The sequence below is a fragment of the Phoenix dactylifera genome, chromosome 14 (genome assembly GCF_009389715.1).
Source record: "Phoenix dactylifera cultivar Barhee BC4 chromosome 14, palm_55x_up_171113_PBpolish2nd_filt_p, whole genome shotgun sequence".
In the NCBI taxonomy this organism is placed as follows: Eukaryota; Viridiplantae; Streptophyta; class Magnoliopsida; order Arecales; family Arecaceae; genus Phoenix; species Phoenix dactylifera.
The window spans coordinates 11649214-11664439 of record NC_052405.1 but is presented as its reverse complement, the minus strand read 5'-3'; the positions used below and the strand labels follow the sequence as shown (position 1 = coordinate 11664439).

Here is a 15226-nt window from a genome sequence, read left to right as displayed (position 1 = left end):
GGCAACCAATTGCCGAGACTAGTTCAAAATTGATATTCCAATGTTTCAAACAAATCCCCCTATCGAATGTACTTATTACAGATAACTCCCTTAAACCATCGCCTCCGCCGACGGATTTCCCTTTCTCCTTTGTAGAAGGGAAAAATTACCCAAAACCCCAAATCTCTTGCTTTCGGAGCCCTAAGCCCCAACCCGCTCTCCTCGAATCGCATCTCCAAATGGGGAAATCTTGTCGCGATCTCCTCCCAGATGCTCTCTTTCCGATCCTTTGGATCCTCATTGCCTTCGTTTTTCCGTCCAAAATCTCCGGAATCCGGTGAGTGGATCGCCATCTCCTTCTCTTCCTCTTTATTTTACCCCCTCGTTCTGTCCTTGCTTTGTTTCAAGCGCTGAAAACTGTGAAGAGGTGTTTCCGAACCGCGGCGGCAAAAGTGAAATTTTATGGAATGTTGTGGAATCTTGTGTTAGTTTTGGGGTCAAAGTTCGTATTTTGGTAGAAAGATTGAACCTAGGGTCTAGAGGATGGGAATTCGCATCATGGTTTAACGAGAAAGAAAAATCTATTCATAAGCTGATCCAGTCTCCATTCATGGACCTCACCCGTCGTTGTGAATGCCATAGTGATCAAAGTTATTGTTAGAACTTTGATTTTTATAAGTCTTTTTGACTTGGAAGAAGGCCCTGAAACAAAGAGAGGATTACCAATACGAAAGGATATTAGTGGGAAAAATAGTACTGCCTGAGAAAATGTGGTGAGTTTAGAGCATATATTAGTATTAGATGCTGGATTGGATTGCTTGTGCGTTACAAATTATGCACAACTTGCAGGTCAAAGACAGAGGAATGAATAATGCCCTTTTTTCTTTTGTTTTGCATTGCTTCTCAAGATAAATATGCAATTCAGCCAACAAAAGCTTGCATGATGACAAGTGCTGATACTTAATGTTGAGCATCTTGGTGGATATATAGCTACAAGATCTGTGGAAGAAATGTGTTTGAGTGTAAGTTCATACAGTAAGTTCGATCTTGGAACATTATACTGTTACTTAGCTTAAGACTTTTATTAGTAATTAATGTTGGAACTCCCACACAAGTATATACAGTGAGTAATATGAATATAAAAGACAGAGAAGCAAGGCCCTTTCTCTTCCATTCTTTTTACATACCTCTCAAGATAAATAAGTATATCGGCCAACAAAAGCTTTTGGAATAACAACTGCTGCTATTTGATGTTGAACACCTTGGTGGATATATGGTTACCTGATCAGTATAAGAATTGTAGTTGAGAGTAAGTTCCTAGTCTTCTATATTTGTCTTTCCAACAAACTTTAACCTGCATTTCTTGCGATATTTTACTATTACTGTCACATGATTTTCTCTTTTATACACATCTTAGTCTAGGTAGAAATCTTCAGAGACACATTCCTACAATATATGTTTCAATGAATAAACAGACCGTGTGCACATTAAGAAGCAGGACTCCTAATGACCTGAGAGACACAGTAGCTTTTCCTTGATGCTTCTATACAATAATTTACACATTGAAGCAGCAAATTTTATTGTTTAAGGTTTTATAGTGCTGAAATGAATTGTGCAACTGTGGTCTTTCAATTTTAATTCTTGTACTTATGCTATCTTAGTCAATGTAACCTGCAATCTTTCTACATGTGGTTTTTTTGGATTTTTATGCTCCCATTTCTCAGTCATCTTCTTCCAGGGTCTTGAAGTTTCAATAATTGCACGAGAAAAGAATTAATAGTATACATATTATAATTAAGTGATTTCTCCAATTGCATGTTGGATCCCCTTCATTTTTTATCACAACATGATAATACAAGAAAAAGATTTTATTATAATACAGAAACAGGTTTCTGTTGAAAATTTTAGTTTAATTTTTTCAGGAAGGACATTGGTCTTCCAGAGAACCGTGTGTGCAGGAATACTATTCAAGGGCGATACTTACTATCAGATGATAATGGTAAAGCTCCAACTTTGTACTGCTCTCACTGTTTATATTGTGCAATAATTATGGGCGCCAGCAGGGAAAAGAAGCACCTGTGAACTATGCACATATACATGTACACGTTAAGCATATGTTAATTAGGGCTATCAATGAGCCGAGCAGCTCGAGCTTGGGTTGAGAAAAGCTCAAATCAATATTGGTTCAAATCCAAATAATCAAGCTTGAACCAACAAGATGTGCTTGAATTTAATTTCTAGCCAAGCCAAAATTGACCAGGCTCATCCCGATATGGCTCAAAAATATTATATATATATATATATTCTATATTATATAGATAATAAACCATTTGATCGAGACTTCGACTACTATATTTTTGGTTCTTTGAATCAATTAATTGTTAATTATATTATATTATATGGATAATGGATCGTGGGTTAAGACTTAATTAGTAATTTTTAATACTTTGAAACAATTAATTGTTAAGCCAATCTTGAACTAAGTTTGATTCAAGCGCAGATTTATTTGAGCCTAATGTAGGATTATCGAACTGTTCAATTAGACTCATTTTTGCCGATTTGAAACTCAAATGGAGCTTGCAAGAATAGTAAACAAGTCTAGCTTGATTTCAGAGTTCAAGCTTGAAATTAATTTCAAAGCAAGTTTGATCAGATGCAAGCTCAATGAAGCTCAGCTCAAGTACACCAGTAATGTTCATACATACAAATTGTTTGGCTATGATTGTCGTTTTATAGGAAAATTATTAGTATTGGTTTTGCACCATGACTTATCCATTCAACAACTGTTTTTAATCAACTTATAATCTTGCAGGCTATGTATGTACTGCCCTTTCAGTTGATTCATTGTCTCGCTGCTGTCCTGAAATAGGGCAGCGATTTTCTTGTCAGTGAGTTTTTTGGCTATGAGCTGATATTTGACATGACCATCTGGACTGAAATAGAGAACTTGCTGAATTAGGCATTTGATTTTTCAGTGGGTGCAACCTTGTTTCACAGTGCTGCAATTCATATGAGCATTGTGTATCGTGCTGCTTAGATCCATCCAGGGTATTCTCTTTAATTCAGAATTCACACTGCTACCATTAAAAATTTGAGGCCTTTGTTTGAACACGCTCAGTCCTTTTTGCAGACAATGGAAGATCTTGCGCTGAAAGTGAAGATAGCCAAACCAATTACTGCAGGTTGTATACACATTTAGAACTCCTCTTTGCTGAGAGGAGGCCTTTTATCATCATTAATTCATGTTTTCCACCTTGTCTTCTTTCAGGCACTTATGCTAGTGTTTTTGATTTCTGTGCTGGAAGGTGCCGTCATAATTCTGCAAGTGTGGTATGTATTTTGCTTTCCATGAATACTCTTTTCGTTCTTTTTTTCTCAAAAAGTTATGGATCTTTTAAAGCTTATATCATGATTTTTGTGGGGATAAAAGCACAACTATATGATTAAGGGATTGCATGTGTTTTCTTGTTTCTAGCTGGACAACCTTGCTTGGAATAATTATGCTATGTAGGCATATCAAATATTGAATTAGGATCTTGTAAATTGTTTCCTTAAAGTGATATAAATATTTCAGGTTCATGAGAATGCATATGCAAGTGACTTTCATCACTGCTTTTCTTTGCAGTCAAATTTTTCAGGTAACTCACTATAATCTATTTCTTCTTCCAGTCTTCAACAATAATACAGCACTTGGTGTTTGACATTATGTATATAAAAAATATGCATGAACTTAGATAAAGAATATGCCTACAATTATGAGCAATTATCTTTTTGTATCTGATCATGTTAGTATTAAATGTTTTTCCCTTGAATGTATCTGAGAGTCCCTATCATCTTCTTTGACCCACATAAGCCCAAGTTTTTTTTTTTTTGCTTATACCTTATTGTTATTATGGGTATTGGATAGAATTATTATCTTTTAGCAGTTATTTTTTTGCATGTTTGACATCAGGGATAATGGAACTAAGTTCTGAAGCAAGGCTGACAGGCATTGATATTGTCATTGGAAAGTAAGAGTCTTTCTGACAATTTTTATTACCGTAACATATAGTGACAGCAACATTTGGGAAATTTGCTAACAACCTCACATGAAAGGCAGGCAGGGGGAATCCTGTAATTCAGCATGCAGGTCGAAGAAGCAATCATGTGTTCCAAACAGGCTTCTTGTGCTTAATAAATGTGAATTGTAAGTTTCTGATCCTAGAAAAAATATCACAATTTCTGATTATTTTATTGATTTTTCCCCCAAACACCATCACAATGTTATTTACAACGAATTGCAGAAAAGTGTGTAAAAATAGAAGTTTAAAAGAAAATACTTTAATTATTAAGTTTTGAGAAGTCTCTATTCAGTTCCTGTACGTCTCCAACGATGCATTTTTTTCTTTTTAAAATAAGCAACTAGAAAAATGTCATTCTGTTATCTTGTTTATAATCTTAAACTTTTGGGCGAGTTTGGTTGTTGTTTGATTTTTTTTTCTTTTTTCTTTTTTGTTGCAATCTAGTGGATCTTAAGACATTCCTGTCTTTGGGTGTCTTATGGTGGACTAGAGCAAGTGTAGAGCATAATTACCTTCTTTTCAATCTAATGGATCTTAAGGCATGCCTGTCTTTGGGTGTCTTATAGTTGATTAGAGCAAGTGTAGAGCATATTTACCTAATTTAGCTCGTGATAATGCAGCAGTTTAGTGGTGGCTGGCTATGGATCAGACTTAGAGATTTATTCTCATAAAGAAATTAGCAATTTGCGATATCTTAGAACTTTCCTTGTTTCTTAATCTTCCCTTATTTTCTTAGATGTTTGCATTGGTGTTATTGCTATAATCTTAAATATTATATTGGGTGATCAAACTTCATTGTCATAAATGATATAAACATGGAATTCCAATTCATCCTTAAAGCAAATGTGAGTTGTCGAGTTGGGTTTGAAGGTCCAAGTATGGTGACCCCTAAGGATAAAGTTGAACATGGTAGCCATTGCAAGATCTCAATTATAACGTTAGGCTATTATGAGAAAATTCATGATTCATGCCTTGTGTGAAAAGTAAGGTAACAAATTTTCGTTGTAATAGTTATCATCTTAAATATTGGATTGTGTGACTAAACTTCATCATCAAAAATAATATAAACATGGAATTCAAGTTCGTCCCGAAAGCAAATGTGATATATTAAGCTGGGTTTGAACTCAGTGAGTAAATGATCAAATAACTATCAGTGAGTTCTAATTTTTGTGATCTCTAATGGATAAAACTGAAATGGCAGCCACTGAAAGATCACAATAATAATTACTACGAGAATATTCACAGTTCATGCCTTATCTGAAAAGTATGGTAACAAATTTTCGTAGAGAGTCAGATTGATATATAACTTTCTTGTAATGCATTGGAATGCTAGACATCTGCAATTCAGAACACCACCAACAGTTAGCTTTAATATATGATAGACAATAGATTCCAGTAATAGAGTTTGTTGCCTAAAATGATTAAAGTTTCTGGCATCTTTGGTATGTTTATCAAATTTTATCTATATTTTTATAAAAAACTAGTATTTAGATATATGCTTTTCGATGGAGTGCCTTACAGTTATAGTTGATGCTATCACTGTGCATGATATATTTGGGCCTCTGTGACTAGATGATATTGACAAGAATAGCACTTGCTGTTTCTATTTAGTCTGCAGAGATATATGAGCTGCAAGGGTGGATGTTTTTCTAGCATTGGAGCAGATCAACCTGCTGAAGTTGTTGATGATGCACCGAAGGATGTGGTATAGTTTCTTTTCCATTTTTTTAATGCATAATCTGAGTCACCTTTATAGCATTTCATTGTTCTCTCGGTATGGGCCCACACACTTGAGCAGCTTATTTAATGGAGAAGAGCTTTCTAAAATATGAAGTACTAAATGAATTTCTGTGCTACTGGCATATATAGAGACTATCAAGATCTGACTCTTGAAAATAGGATTGCAAACAAAATCTTAATTTATAATATGTTAGTCATGGTTCTTTTTGTATGATTTATATGGGGCAAATAGATGGAAAAAAATAACTAAAAGATATGTGTTATGAAATTCGTATGACAAAATTATCTCCTTTGTTTCTTGATCAATGAATAAGGTTTGCTTATTAAGAAAGCAAGTACCAATCCCTGACACAAGCCTATGACATTGTAGAACAAATTTTAATTGTGGATCATTGCCGTAGGCAAGCTTTCTACTTCAAGTTAAATGAATGAAATAGTTTGCCTGAGTACTTAGGAATTAAATACTCTCTACTAGCATACTTAGCACGCGAAGATTATTATAGGCTGACTGCAGGCTTGCGAACTCCTGGGTTGCAGATATGAGATATGTTAGGATTATCTAAGGGCTTAAAATGTATCATCCATACTTCAAAAATGGTAGGTTTTACCAAATCTTTTGATCATGTAATGTTTCTATTAACTTATCATATAGTGTGTTTTAGTAGCACATTATAAATTGGAAGATCAGGTACTCTAATTGTTGGCATTTTTTGCATTTGTTTTATAATTATGATGCGAAATATCGATCCCAACTTTTTAATTCACTTTGCTGGCACATCTTATGTTCTTGTGAAAAGGCGTATAATGCATCAGTTGCCTTATCAACTGCAAGTTTTTTCCTTTCCTTTATCCTTGCATACTTGTAAATTACTATTTTTTAGACTCAACTGCTTATATCTATCTTTTGCTTGTTAAGAATGTTCGGGAGTGAGAATATAAAGCACGTTACCGTAAAATGTTCGTTGAGCTTCTTTTCTCTTTGGCTTTCCAGAATCCAGGGGCATGCTTGTTTACACAAAGGGAGGCCATGCTTACATGCGATGGTTCACATCAACATACAAGGAGACTTTGCCCGTGTGCATGACATGCGATGCACTGTGACAAGGTTGAGCATGTGAGTTTACATGCTTGTGCATACCAGGTTTTGCTTTCTGGCACGCATTTTTCTTTATTCTTCTTATATATAAAAAACTTAGAATGAAGTTTCTTTCAAGAAGGCTGGCTGCCTTAAACAAGTAGATAGTTTGTTAGACCAAATAAAAAAATATGGCTGATTAAAAGGGACAAGAAGTTCAAGCAATCTGCCACCATTTTGGTGGTGCGCGACTAAGTAGTGAATGTTTAACTAGAGCTTGTATATATTATAATTTGGTTTTTCTTCCCTTGAATGGAAGCTGCCTATATTCTCTCACAATCCTGAGGTTTCTTGGTCACCAAAACTCAACGTTTTTTTATGGATTCTAGCATCCTTGAATAGGAGTGGGATCAACGGCTTCCTCCATGCCCTCCCAACTTCTTCAGTCTTTCTTTGCCCCTTCACTTGGTAAATGCCTCAGGCCTTCGAGATATCATGCGGAAAGGGTAGCCAGGAGTCTAGACAGCACCCTCAGGAAACTTCTTCCAAAAAATGCATCAATTTTCCAATTTGGCAGTGGCAGCAATCCCTTTGATTGCATCAAACCTGTGCATTATATGTAATGGAAATCACAGCGTACTAACTGTAGATTAACTTTTTTTTTTCTTTTTTTTTATGTGCAGCAAAAAAATTTAGGAGATATTTTGACAACAATTGGTCAAGCCTCGAGGTGAACATGCTCCACGCAACGTTACTGGTGTAAATGCCAATCCACATGTTTAAATCTCTTGCAGAAAACACAGTGCTTCTTCGTTGCATGTAACAAAATCATCAAGGCAAACCTCTATTCCCACCATGCAATTGCCAACATGGGATTAAGAAGGAAGGCAGAATTGTTTTTTTGTATCATATCATACTCACTGTATGGAAAATGTTGAATGGGCACCAATCTTAAATACCAGTTACGTGAACAGTGTCTGGAGTGCTACGAAGATTCGTTCTGCATCAGTATTTGTCTTCGTGCTCAGAATCCATCATGTCAATGTTGTGAATGCTTCCAAGGAATATACTTTGTAAACCTTAGCATATCCTTAAACTTATCCCGACCCGGTTTTTTGTGAACTGCCGGGATGAAAATGGGTAATAAATCCGTTCGTCCGTGTGCTTTCTCTACGCTTTCATCAGGAATAAGCACAGTAGTACGACAGGAACATTTATCACGGTCTTTATCCCTTGACCTCTGAGTTGCAACTTATTCGGCCCCGACAACCTCACATCTTTGTGAACAAGACTTTCCCTCATTAGTATGGAGTGTTTATCCCTTGACCTCTGAGTTGCAACCTATCCGGCTCACAAGTATAGAGACAAAAAAAGAAGCCTAAGATGACGCTAAGAACTCTGTAATTGGATGACATTTTATGTATTAATACTTCATGCAACATGCAACAACCCATTCACAGCCAGCAAAGTTCTCCCATGATCCATGTTTAAGAGAACGAAAATACCAAAAAGAAAGGAAATGGAAATAATTAGACAGCCATGGAAGGCTTATTTAAAATAAAATAGGCTGCCGACCTTCAAAACCATGTTTAAAAGGAGTAATCTGGTTTGAAGGTTTTTGTATTGCTCAGAGGCTTGGGCCTCTCCTTCTCCACATCCTTCTCACCACCTTCACCTTCTTTCTCCTCCTCCTCCTCCTCCTCTAAACTCTCCTCCTCAAAAGCAGGGTGCGTCAATATACGAGCAAGAAGCTGAGTCCCTCTCAAAGCATTGGTCAGTGGGAGGTGGCCTTCAGGAGTATCATCTTTGAGCTCCCAGATGAACTCATCCGGGAAGGCCCTGTACGTGTACTGCTCCACCTCGGTGTCGAGGCGCTTCATCCAGCCGACGCGGATGAAGAAGCGGCTGAAGTCGCGGCGGGACTTCTCCCATATCCGGCGTTGCACGCTGTAGCCGAAGCGGTCGGAGCTGTGGAGGCGCCACAGCCGGTCGATGGCCTGGAGGTCGGCGGCGTCGATGAACTGGACCTCGGAGAAGAAGACGTAGCCGCGCTTCTGCGCGGCGTCGCCTGCGAGGGCGATGAGGAGGCGCCGCGTCTCCTCGTCAGCCTGCCGGAAGTCGCTTGCCTCGAGGTGACGGGCGATGACAGCGAAGGAGGAGGAGGAGGAGGTGGTGGTGGTGGGAGTGATAGGAGAGGATGGGGTGGTGGTGATGGAGGAGGAAGAGAGGTTGGAGAGGAGTTTGGTTGGGGTGGTGGCGGGTTTGAGGAAGAGGGAAGAGTCAGGGGTGGAGGTAAAGGAGTGGTGGTGGGGATGAAAAAGGGATTGCAGGGAGGTGGTGGCCATGGAGAGAGGGCGCGAGGGGAGATAGGAGGGATAAGGTATTTGCGGGATTGAGTGGAGAATGATGTAGTTTATGGATGTGGGGGATGGAGGCATGGAGATGGGGGGACATCTAGGACTGGTGGAAAGGAGGCTTTTGATTGGTGGGATTTGGGTGAGGCTGGATCCTCTCCTGCTGCTTGACATGGTTGGACAAGTTTATCTCTTTTTCTTTCTCAATATTTCTAATTATTAATAAATTTCTTACTGTCAATTGGTGGATGGGATGTGTCCTCTTATTTTTTTTTTTTTTTTTGCTAAAATGTGTCCTCTTATTTGACATGAAAAACATTGGCAAGAAACACTTACAATTGATGAATGTCTTATTGTGGTCTTCAATCAGAAAGTTAACATGCAGATTATTGAGTGTTGATTAGTATATATTAGTTAACTAATCTCAAAAAGAAAAAAAAGTGGATATATAATTTCTTTTTGCATTCCATGCTCAATAATATAACAGCATTGCGGATAAGGTCTTCCCTTATCACTTTCTACAAATCCGTATAAAAAATATCAATTTAATTTGCAAAAAGTTGCATATGTTAGCCTTTCATCGTCCTGATGAACTGCAATCTCTAGTTAAGTCAATCATGTGTAATTAGATATTTTATTTCTAGTTAGCTCCAACTAGGTTCTATATAATATGAAAATAGAAGAGAAACAACTAGGAGCCCCCACTCTAGCTTTTTTTAAGGTGAATTTCGATGGCAGTGTTGCTGGAGAAGGAGGTAGGAGGTATGGCTTTGTCATCAAGGACCACAATGTCAGGCTTGTAGTGGCCAGGGGCTGGTGGATCTTCAACACTTTTGTTATTGAAGTTGAGCTTAGAGCTATGTGGGAGGACATTTTCTATGCGAGGCATGCCCTACGTACGGCCGACTGAATAGCCTCCTTTGTGGCTCAATATTTTAGAGGTTTTTTTTAGAAGAATTAAACGGCTATTTTTTTTTCCCTTCATTATTTTTTTTTTGATTTTATTAGTTGCACTCGTACGTGTTGCATGAGGTGCTGCTATACTTAAAAAAAAATAAAAATAAATAAATTTTTTTTATAAAAAAAACAAGGACTTCACCTCATGTTCAAGTTGGCTTCCATCCCTTTCTTTCTCGACCCAACGCCCTCCTAAACCCTACCACTCACTGTTTTCCCCTAAAAACCACCCTCCCACAAAGACCAAGCCCTCAAGCCCTCCTTCCGCCGCCTCCTCTCCGACCTCTCTGCCATTCTCGATACACCCACCACCCCTCCTCAACCTCATTGCCGGCGTGTTCCTCGATTGGATGGTCCCCGTCACCAACTCTCTCGAGATCTTTTCATGGTGTCCTCCACACTCCGGCCCCTTCGCCATGTTCATTTATATTTATATTTGGAGCCATTTGTCCCACCGCACCGCCGAAAGCCGAACAAATTCCCCTTCCTGGACCTCCTCGGCATCGCCATTACTTGCTCTTTGCCACCTCTCCCGATCACCGCAACTTAGTTATTTTGTCCACAAGCAAGTCGTCCACTACGATGAAATCTGATCGATGTGATAAATTCCAGCTTAGCAGCTATATTTAGAAATCAATTTTAAAAAATTATTGATATCAGAGGGTGGCTCGGTGCAGAGTTTTTGATCCAATAGCCCCAGCGGGGTTTACCAGCTAGTGGCTCCGGCGAAGACATCAGAAGCAAGAACGAAAGGGTTTAGGGTTTCTTGGGATTATGTACTTCTTTTGAAACCCTAGGTTGAGTAATGTGGAAAGCTAGAGTGGGAGGAGTTGACCGTTGGTGAAGCTAGAGTGGGAGGAGTTGACCGTTGGTGAAGCTAGTATGAGATTGGGAGGAGTGAGGCGGGAGCTGCGAGTGAAAAGAAATAAGAGTGGCCGATGAAGGGCTCCATCGAAGGACCAGGATCTTCTTTCTGAGGAGCTAACTGCATTGTTTCTATACCCAAGTGTGCCAAGCTACAGATTGTACCACAGAAGGGTTTGTCCAAGAAGGTTGCTGATCAACTCATCTCTCTGCTTCTTGATCAGGTTATACAGAACTGTTGGTTCATAAAAAAACTTGTCTTTTTTCTTCTTAAATGTGAGGAACATATAGTTGTGCTTTGCTTGATACGAACAGCATGCTATTGATTGGCTTCAACCTAATTGTTCTGCACGTCAGACCCTGTAGATTGATATTTGGCGTGGAAAATATTAGTTCTTAGCTATATTTTTTTTTCTTGACCAATTAAAGTTAGATCAACTAGCACAAGATCTGATTGAAATGTGTTGGTAAAGATTTCACCTGATCTTCTTCCACATGATGTGAGTAAAAAATGTATGAGAGAGAAGAGTAGAGATTAGAGAGATATCTTAGGAGAGAAGAAGATAGAAGAGATTCAATGCTCTATGGAGAGGAGAACAACTTCAATATATTCCTGTCATCGATATTTATCTTGCTATTGCGAGGAATAATGTTGTATGGTCTGTTGTTGAGCTGTCTCTTGTGCTTTGCAATTCCCAGCTCATTTCCATCTTTATAGTTCTAATTCCTTGTCCGTGCTTTCCGTTTGGATAGTCAAATCCTCTGGACAATATTTAGACAATACATGTTGAATTCAACCCAGACACAGCCTATTCTCATCCATATTATAAGGTCATAGATTGTAATAAATCATAATCATAATTATAATTATCAAGCCTTTTCCAAACTATGTAGGGTCAGCTTTAGGGATCTTAGTTATTGACATATTTTATGACAGGTTATCAACATGATATCAACCCTTCACCTTTCTAATCTGGGGGGACTAGCCATGGGGGTATTATGTAATATATCGTCATTGAATGAGAAAAAATGTTAAGACACGGTTAAAGAAGAAAGAGGAAACAAAGAAGGTGAAGGGAAACACAGAAAGATAGGCATCTCTGGCTGCTAGATATGAGAGTGAAAAGAGAGGCAGGACGAGGGATATAAACTGGCATATATATATAATACACATACAGAGAGAGAGAGAGAGAGAGAGATTCTGTTTCAAATTTTTAGATAGATAGTCCACTAGTTATGCCTTTTCCTTCATGTCAGGTCAAGAAACTGGCATATCTTTCTCCGCATTGTAGTTGCTCTCCTTGGTGGCCTCGTGAGGAATGCTATATATTCTTTTTGTTTCAGTTTTTCTTTTTTTCTTCTTTCTTGAGGGGGGCATAGTTTTGTATATCCATAAGCAGGTAAGGAGCAACCTCCAATCAGCCTATGCACTGGACCACTGATTTGTTTCCTGATCTTTTCTAGCTTGTTTGGGCTGATACTAGCATTGTAGTTATTATAGATTGTGCTGGGTTTATGCCCCTACCTAAAACAAAAAAAAGGGGAAGAAGAGGAAAGAGAAACTGGTAAGCATTGGATTATCTTCTGAAATAAGTAACTTGTCAAGGTATTGGACAGGTTGAAAAGGCAGGTTATAATTCTTACTCAAGATCTGTCAGGCTAGGCCAAAGAGGGAGGGAAGGGAGAGAGTGCGAGACAAGGAGGGAGAGCACGGGGAGGTTGGAGGTCCCGGTCCCATAGGAAGGGGGGGAAAGACCTCATGAGCTCCTTTTATCCCTTCCTGCGAGGATCTGGACCTGCAGCCTCCCAGCATTCTCCTCATATCCTTCCAGATCTACTATATTGCTAAACGGGCCCTTTGCTTTTACTTGAAAGCTATCAGTTTCTATGACTATTGATTAGTTGTTTATTGCCAATGCTGTATTGGCTATTTATCAATTGGTGAACTTGCTTTTTGTATCAACTTTTTTGAAGCATTAAGAATTGTAATTTTGGATGATTAGTTCCAATTTATATTTTGTAGTGAAGATGATTGTTACTGGTTAACTATATTACAGTATGGTTTGTCCTCAGGTAGACGAGTTTCCTTAAAATATCCATTTGCTTCTTATTTTTGCCTAATTTCTTCTTCACAATGTATGTTTATAAATAATACTTAAATATTTTTGGTTGTGGCATATCTTACCTTACCTCTTTATTCATTATGTTACCATGTCCTTCTTTGCCCAGGTTCGTCATCTTTATCTAAAGAAAGAGGAGGTCACTAAAGGGGATGTTGTCAAGTTTCTAACAGAGACAACTGCACCCAGGGATCTCGCAATTTGGACTTGACTGTGTTCATTTTCTAGCGTTAGTTATCAGGTTAATTCTTAAACTATCTTAAATTTGGCGCAGAATGGGTTTAGTGTGTTTTGTTCAATCCTAGATTATTTTTGTTTCTGCAGTTTTTTTTCTAATTTTTTTCAGTCTCTTAGAATTCATAGTTAAATTACCTCTTGAAATCATACACCAGTATAAAGTCAAAAGCTTCTGTATCATGTCATGACAGGATGGTGTACTAGCTAGTTATCTTTAATGCATGGTGACAGGTAATGTGTCACTTTAAAATCTTACACCTGATGAACATTTTATGTAACATGTATTTTATCTGCATTGCCTATAAGGGTTAAAGGGAGTTAGTTGAGATGGGAAATTAAGCTTAAAAATAGAAGATAACAACTGTATTGTTTTGCAGTTTCTTCTGAAAAAGACTGCCTCCACAACTTTGTTCTGGACCCACAGCAGAACATTGTTAGCAATTTTGATGAATGTTGCCATTCATGCTGAACAGCTAGAGGATGGATGAAGCCCAAACATACTTTACTGATCCATTCTTAATATCAATCGAAAGTGAGATATATAGTTGTAGTAGCACATTTTAAAGAAGTTTAAAAGAAAATGTGGAGTTTTGAATCTCTAGAAGGATAGTACTTTGATATCATAGATTGATGATTCTGCATTTGGGTTTTTTTTTAGTTGCTTACAGGTTCTAAGACATTGCCTATGCAACAGCCTTTATCTCTTTTTTTTTTCAATTTTCGAGTGCAATTTAATTATGTTCAAGAACTGATTTCAGGATTCATCAAGGGGCAATCACTTTTATGTGCTTTATATAAATTCAATGCTCCATAGTGCAGCCCTTATTTTTTGTGACACATGGTGGTTATTTGCCACCATCTAAGAATGAACAGGGGACCTCCTATGGAGAGTAAGGTGCCAACCAGCTAACAGCTGTTAACTATAATGCAGATATTTTAATACCAGAAATTTTCAGTCACTGCAGCCTAAATTGTGTTATTTCTCCTTTCTTTCGGGGAAGTTTTAGGTTGTTGATCTAAAATTATAGTTGTAGTTGTAAGCGCCGGAGAACGTCCGAGGGATGTTGCAAAGGGGAAGGAATTCTTCAGGGACTTAACTGTCTTGTGATGAGTAATATTTAGCTAGATCATTTTTGTACATTGTTGCTTCTTCTGGGTACTTTTTTCATGTGATTTTTATAGTAGACATTCTTTTTGTAATCTTAGATGCAATAAATCAGCACCTGACTGTACAAGGAAATGTAGTTTAGAATTTTGATACAGAGAAATAATGTAAATGAGGTGCAAGTTTGTTGTATTCAAACCAGTATTCTTAAAACTTTAGGGTGATAGATGATATATTCTGCATAATATTAGTGATCCTGCTTTTATATCTTCAACACTTTATGCAGTTCACAGATCTCTCTCTCTCTCTCTCTCTCTCTCTCTCTCTCTCTCTGTTTTTTGATAAGAACTTTTTTAAATTTTCAGTGCAATAAAATGGAAGCTGCCAGTTAGAGAAATACAGTCGTTCGTTATGTGGATAAAAGAAAGCAGCTTGTGATGAATTAATTGATAATTCCCTTAAATTTTCTACACAAGAGGGTTCGCGCCATTTTTTTTTAATCCAAGAAAATCACTTTACACTTGCAAGATACAACTCTTGCTCCAACTTATACTGGCCACGACCTAAGAAGGACAGAGCTGTGATTCATAAACATATGGTCCAGTTTTAAAATTAAAGCCAACGGATAAGAGCGCTCGAAATCTAAATAGTTTTAATGTTTTATTGATGAGCTTCATAGTTGTTAAGTGCAACAATTTTTATAGTTTAGTCGTAGTGCAATGATCTTGTAAACT

The 15226-nt window shown here is 37.8% G+C and overlaps 2 protein-coding genes and 1 long non-coding RNA gene across 6 annotated transcripts; 2 read left to right on the top strand and 1 right to left on the bottom strand.

Annotated features, from left to right (window-relative positions):
* Positions 1 to 122: 122 nt before the first annotated feature.
* Positions 123 to 7843, top strand: LOC103714522. Of its 3 annotated transcripts, none has more exons than XR_003387124.2 (13): positions 123 to 316; positions 1902 to 1978; positions 2593 to 2667; positions 2792 to 2867; positions 2955 to 3027; positions 3110 to 3161; positions 3248 to 3309; positions 3554 to 3617; positions 3932 to 3989; positions 4079 to 4165; positions 5652 to 5745; positions 6772 to 6921; positions 7539 to 7843. XR_003387124.2 is itself a non-coding variant. In XM_026807614.2 (13 exons), the coding sequence occupies exons 1-12, from the start codon at positions 219 to 221 to the stop codon at positions 6862 to 6864; spliced, it is 909 nt and encodes a 302-aa protein (XP_026663415.2). In that variant the 5' UTR covers positions 123 to 218; the 3' UTR covers positions 6865 to 6894; positions 7539 to 7843. The 3 variants fall into 3 exon arrangements, 2 of the variants coding, with proteins under 2 accessions (XP_026663415.2, XP_008800023.2); XM_026807614.2 differs by having other exon boundaries at positions 6772 to 6894; XM_008801801.4 differs by lacking the exon at positions 2593 to 2667 and having other exon boundaries at positions 124 to 316; positions 6772 to 6894.
* Positions 7844 to 8249: 406 nt separating this feature from the next.
* LOC103714532 (tetrapyrrole-binding protein, chloroplastic) lies at positions 8250 to 9296 on the bottom strand. Its single transcript, XM_008801817.4, has one exon. The coding sequence runs from the start codon at positions 9291 to 9293 to the stop codon at positions 8445 to 8447; it is 849 nt and encodes a 282-aa protein (XP_008800039.2). The 5' UTR covers positions 9294 to 9296; the 3' UTR covers positions 8250 to 8444.
* Positions 9297 to 10294: 998 nt separating this feature from the next.
* Positions 10295 to 14759, top strand: LOC113463237. 2 transcript variants are annotated; one of them, XR_005514884.1, is made up of 3 exons: positions 10295 to 11254; positions 13260 to 13391; positions 13765 to 14759. It is a non-coding gene; the product is annotated as an uncharacterized LOC113463237 (long non-coding RNA). The 2 variants fall into 2 exon arrangements; XR_003387125.2 differs by having other exon boundaries at positions 13260 to 14759.
* The last annotated feature ends 467 nt before the right edge of the window (positions 14760 to 15226 follow it).

What these genes read in the sequence shown, in the direction of transcription:
- LOC103714522 (XM_026807614.2), top strand. Translation starts at nt 219, where the DNA reads ATGGGGAAATCTTGTCGCGATCTCCTCCCAGATGCTCTCTTTCCGATC. An exon ending in ATTGATATTGTCATTGGAAA is followed by an intron (nt 3,990 to 4,078) that starts GTAAGAGTCTTT and finishes CATGAAAGGCAG; the next exon opens with GCAGGGGGAATCCTGTAATT. An exon ending in ATGATGCACCGAAGGATGTG is followed by an intron (nt 5,746 to 6,771) that starts GTATAGTTTCTT and finishes TTGGCTTTCCAG; the next exon opens with AATCCAGGGGCATGCTTGTT.
- LOC103714532 (XM_008801817.4), bottom strand. Translation starts at nt 9,293, where the DNA reads ATGCCTCCATCCCCCACATCCATAAACTACATCATTCTCCACTCAATC.